Source organism: Pneumocystis jirovecii, assembly GCF_001477535.1.
Source record: "Pneumocystis jirovecii RU7 chromosome Unknown supercont1.47, whole genome shotgun sequence".
Taxonomy (NCBI): Eukaryota; Fungi; Ascomycota; class Pneumocystomycetes; order Pneumocystales; family Pneumocystaceae; genus Pneumocystis; species Pneumocystis jirovecii.
The window spans coordinates 1-5,222 of record NW_017264821.1 but is presented as its reverse complement, the minus strand read 5'-3'; the positions used below and the strand labels follow the sequence as shown (position 1 = coordinate 5,222).

Sequence of the window (5,222 nt, the reverse complement as noted above, 5' to 3'; positions counted from 1 at the left end):
TCCATGTGGGGCAAATCCGGGGTAGGCGCTGAATGCGCTGATAACGACATGGCACAACAAACAGCGGCCACTCATCCGGGCAATACATGCTATTTGCACTGGGAACACGCTACTTTATGTGTAATGCACTTTCAATTGATGCTGAAGAGATCATGTCTACTCTTTCCTCTCCTACCCTGCCTTCTTATCTAGTAAATATACATGCCCATTATTAAATCCTGCCCATTTGCTTTTTAAATCATGAATGAAATCATCATTGCCACTAGCACCCCCCTCATCACACTCCACCCACTCATCCTCAGCCCCTCACTCGGCTTCACTTCCCCTGCTTCATCCTCCTCTCCTGTCGTACACTTCGTAGGCTTACACCGCCTTGTTGATGTGAGTGTTATTCTTGAGGTGACCGTGGATGTGGTCGTGGACGTGCTGGTATGCGTAGACGTCTTTGTGACCCACGTGTCTGTTGTCTGCAGAGACTGGCACTCTGCCGTCTTTCCTTCTCCCTCTGTCTTTGTTGTCGTTGTCGTCGTTGTCGTTGTTATGTTTTTAGTTACTGTCTCTATTTTATAGGGTTTCACTTCCAATGGTTTCAATTTTTTACATGTGTTTTCTATTTTCTCACATTGATTTTCACAACTACATTCCTTTTTAAATCCACATCCCTTTAGTAAATCTTGACACTCCTCCCTTAACTCTACATAGAGTCCAAATGCTTGTGCAACCAAATCAAATGCTTTCGCTTCGTCTTCTGTTACCTTCGCTGTTGCATCTCTTCTTATAAGTTTAAACGGCTTCGTGTCTTTTCCACTAGGTGCGGCTGGTACACTAGGCACAACTTCGTTTTCTGATTTATTGTTTTCTGCTTTTGCTTTTGATAAAACAAGACTTGCTTTTTTCATTGCATCTTCTGCTTCTTTTTTGATATTCTCATATTTGCTGGCTTTCTTCTCCAGCTCTTTATTGGCCTCTGCAAGTTTTTTCTGCAATTCAGGGCATTGACTTTTCACTCGTTCCACTAATTTTTTGCAAAGTTTTTTTCTAACTTCAGTGTTGTTCTTGCCATTAGTAGTATCAGTACATAAAGTTTTAAGCTTATTTTTTGCATTTGTCCATTGTGTGCAATATTTGTCAAGTGTATTCTGACACTCTTGCTTCGTTTTTAAACTACCCTTTAATTCATAGACTACTTTTTCCTCCAAATCTTTCCTTTCAATAAATGATTTACACTCCTCATTAAGCTTTTCACATTTTCCACCACCAGCAGTCGTTAAATTATGACAACTTGAGATAAACTTGCTGCAATAGGGTGCCCAGGAGCTACAAATCGTTTCCTTCTTGTCATCTTTATTTGCTTGATTTATAACATCACTTGCTTCGATGCGCGCTTCCAATGTAGTACACTTAGACCCTACACTTTCTGTAAGAATCTTGCAAGTAATATTCTGCGCTACACATGTGAATGCAAACTGCGTTCTTCCTCTTCTACTCCATTTATGACATTGTTCTTTCAGGTTTTTTAAACATGAATCCAATTTGTCCAAATCCTTCACCTTTTCTTCCAAGAACCTTTCTTCTAATTGTTCTGTAATATTCAATCGATTGCAATGGTGTTTCAGCGTAAGACAAGGCCACTCAAGTTCCTCAAAGTCTTGTTTTAGATCATTACATTTCTTTTGCAATTCCCTGCAATCCCGCTTCGTAGGAAAATCCCGCTTTTCGTTCAAATTTTTCTGTAATAAATCTGTTTTTATATGTAAATCTGATAATAATACATAGGATCCTTCTATCGGTTGCACACATAACACAAATAACTCATCGCTTTTTCCTTCCAGACCCATGCATACTTTTACCAGCTCTTTTTGAAGCGTCTCAGGCCATTTATCGTTTCTGTCATGAAAATTCCCTCTCAGTTTGTCTTGTAATGCTTGATTTGCAAGTGCGTCACGCCCTCTTTTATAACACCCTAGCCTAACATTATTGCATCGTTTTTCAAAAGACGTTTGACCTCCAAAATAAAAACAATCTGACTGTAATCTTGTGCACTCATTTTCAGTAAGGAAAGTTGGTAATCCATCCCATAATGCAATCTCATCTTCAAATTGACTGTTTTCAAGTTTTGCAGTTAATGTATTCTTTTTTTTTTTAAATTCTTCATCAAATTCTTTACATCTATTTTCACGTTCTGTTTTATTTCCACATAATTTTTCTATATTTTCTGCCAAATATTTAATAGAATCACATTTAGTAGTGAACACTTCCTTGCATTGAGTCTCACTAAAAGACTTCTTCCCTGACAAAAACACTAATAAATCAACAATATCTCCTTCTAGTACTCTTCCAATCAGAACTCCTTGTGCTGCTGCTTCCTTATAAAGTTCTTCCAAACCTATTTTTTCCGCAATTGTAGTTTTTGTTTTTGTAGGATCAAAGTCTGAATTTGGTTTTTTGTAGGTAATCTTTTTTTCTTTAGCTTTATTTACAAGTTTTTCACATTCTGGTTTATCTGAACTTTTGCAGTTTTGTCCATAAAAGTGGCATTCTTTAAGCAAAGAATGCCCTTTTTTTTGCAACTCTCCATTAGGTTTTAATACATTCTCTATTTCTTTCTTCAAAAATTTACACTTTTCTTCTGCTGTTTTTACTAAAGATGTGCATAAAGAGTCTGTATCGAAGCATCTTTGCATCAACTCGTTACTTTCTTGACCCAATGTACGACAAACATCCTTAATTTTTCCTTTACATGTCTTTGTATCTTTAAGATCATCACTGAGCGCTCTTAAAAGAGCTTCTTCTGCTACTTCATCACGCTTCTTTTGATAGCACTTATTTCTCAAACTATTGCAATCATTTTTAAGTTCTGTAGAGCATGCTCCTTCCAAAAACAAACATTGCCGTTCATTTTCTTTGCAAATATTATTTGTTAATTCTGAATTTTCTTTTTTGATAACTTCAGTAAGTTGTGTTTTGAATTTAGTACATTTTTCTTCAACCTTGGTTTTCAATTCTGTGCATTTTTTTTCCGCTTCACCATTTTTGCAGAAACTTTCAAGTTTTTTATGTATCTTTCTTGGTTCTAGTTTGGAATCTTTTAGTTCTTTACAGTATTTTTCCACTTTGTCTTTGCATTTCTTATCATTTTTAACATCTTCTTTTGCAATCAAAGCCAAAAGATACTCTTCTTCTTCATATACACTAGCTCCTTGCGCCGCTTTTGCCTGCCGCTTAACCGCCCGCGCCACCGCCCGCGCCAAGCTGTGCCTGACGGGGGTGGGCTGCGCTGTGGTGTGTGGCTGAGTTTGGGTTTCCATTAACGTGTTTCGGTTGCATGTGATATTAGAGTTATGTTTCCATATTTAAGTCAAGTATTAGATTATTTTTAATTAATTTTAAGGGAGTTCAAGTAAAAAGTGAAATAAAGCTTGTGATAGACAGGTATTATGTGTACAAATATATTTAAGAGGTGCCCGCTGCCTGCTAGTTGGGCTGCTTCGCGATACTTTAAATTTGTGTGGGGTAAATGCGGGGTAAACGCGAGATAAACGTAAAAATCAATGTGGTAAATGGATTGCAAAAAAGCAATATATACAGAAATAAAGGCTATTTAGACAAAGAATAGTGGCCAATTAGATAAGGAACACGTGATTTCATGTGTAATGCACTTTCAATTGATGCTGAAGAGATGACTCAATCTACTTTACTCTTTCCTGTCCTACCCTGCTCGTTTATTTACTAAATATACATGCTCATCATTAAATCTTGCTCATTTGCTTTCTAAATCATGAACGAAATAACCATTGCTACTATCACCCCCCTCATCACATTCCACCCACTCATCTTCAATCCCTCACTCGGCTTCACGTCCTCTGCATCATCCCCTGTCGTACACTTGGTTGGTTTGCACCGCCTCGTTGATGTGAGTGTTATTTTTGATGTAATCGTAGATGTGATGGTAGACGTGCTTGTGTGTGTCGATGTCTGTGTAACCCATGTGTCTGTTGTCTGTAAGGATTTGCATTCTGTTGCCTTCGGATCGGTAACGGTTGTTGTTGTCGTCGTGGTCGTCGTTGTGCTTTCTGTGACTATTTCGTGCGACTTCACCTCCAGAGGCTTCAGATCGCGACATGTCTTCTCAATCTTTCCACACACTTCTTTTAAACCATCGCAATCGTCTTTAATCCCGCAATCCGATTCCAATTTCTCACATCTTTCCTTCAAATCTACATATCTTCCAAATACTTCTGCTGCCAAATCAAATGCTTTGGCTTCCAATTCTGTCACAAGTACATCCTTAACTCCTCTCCGTAGTATTTTCACATGTTCTGTGGTATCTTGAAGTCCGTTTGAAACGGCATTCTTATCCTTTTTGCTATTATTTTTCGATGTATTATTCCCGTCTTTTTTAACGAATGATAAAACAAGATTGGACTTGTTCATTGCTTTCTTTGCCTTTTCCTTAAGTCCTTCATATGTCTTATGATCTTCTTCTAAGTCTTTTTCTGGTTGTTCTAGTTCTTTTGGTAATACTTTACATTGCTGTTCTACCTCTTCTACTAATTTATCACAGAGCTCCTTCCTAACATCTTCATCATTCTTCTTAGGGTTATTCTTGGTGTTATCTTTACATAAACTTCTGATAGATTCATTATTTAATTTTCCTAATTGTGTACAATATCCCTCCAATGCTGTAGTACATTTCTTTTTATCACTCAACTTTCCTCGAAGCTCTGCCTTAAGTGCGTCTTCTAAAGCCTTTCTTTCATAAAATGGTTTACAATGTTTTTTAATTTTTGTACAAGTATTTCCTTTAAGACTTTGGCAATTAGGTGAAAATTTGTCACAATATGGGTCCCAAAATGGGCAAACATTTCCTAATGTTGTTATGTTATTCGTGTTATTTTTAAGAAACTCAACGATCTCTGCAACCTCTATATTTTTCTTGAATACTTTGCACCTATCTTGTACGTCTTTTACCATCAGCTCACACGTAGCATTTTGGAAGACACATACAAAAGAGAAACGGTCATCGCCTCTTCTAGACCATTTATTACACTTTTCTTTTAGATATTTTACACAACTTTCTTCATCTTTCAAAGTATCCTTATGTTCATCCAGTAAAACCTGCTTCAAGATTTCTGTAGTCCCTAAACGATTGCATTGCTGCTCCAGTGTATGACATGGCCACGTAATTTCTTTTGAATCCTTTCTTAAATCTTGGCATTTTT

General features: G+C 37.1%; 2 protein-coding genes across 2 annotated transcripts; both read right to left on the bottom strand.

Annotated features, from left to right (window-relative positions):
* Nucleotides 1–233: 233 nt before the first annotated feature.
* On the bottom strand, nucleotides 234–3,308 carry T551_03731 (uncharacterized protein; the record flags this gene model as incomplete). The annotated part of the gene is made up of 1 exon (XM_018375994.1): nucleotides 234–3,308. The coding sequence occupies one exon, from the start codon at nucleotides 3,306–3,308 to the stop codon at nucleotides 234–236; it is 3,075 nt and encodes a 1,024-aa protein (XP_018227796.1).
* A 463-nt stretch (nucleotides 3,309–3,771) lies between these two features.
* T551_03730 (uncharacterized protein) lies at nucleotides 3,772–5,199 on the bottom strand (the record flags this gene model as incomplete). The annotated part of the gene is made up of 1 exon (XM_018375993.1): nucleotides 3,772–5,199. A coding segment is annotated over one exon (1,428 nt), but the record flags the coding sequence as incomplete, so codon positions are not given.
* Between the last annotated feature and the right edge of the window lie 23 nt (nucleotides 5,200–5,222).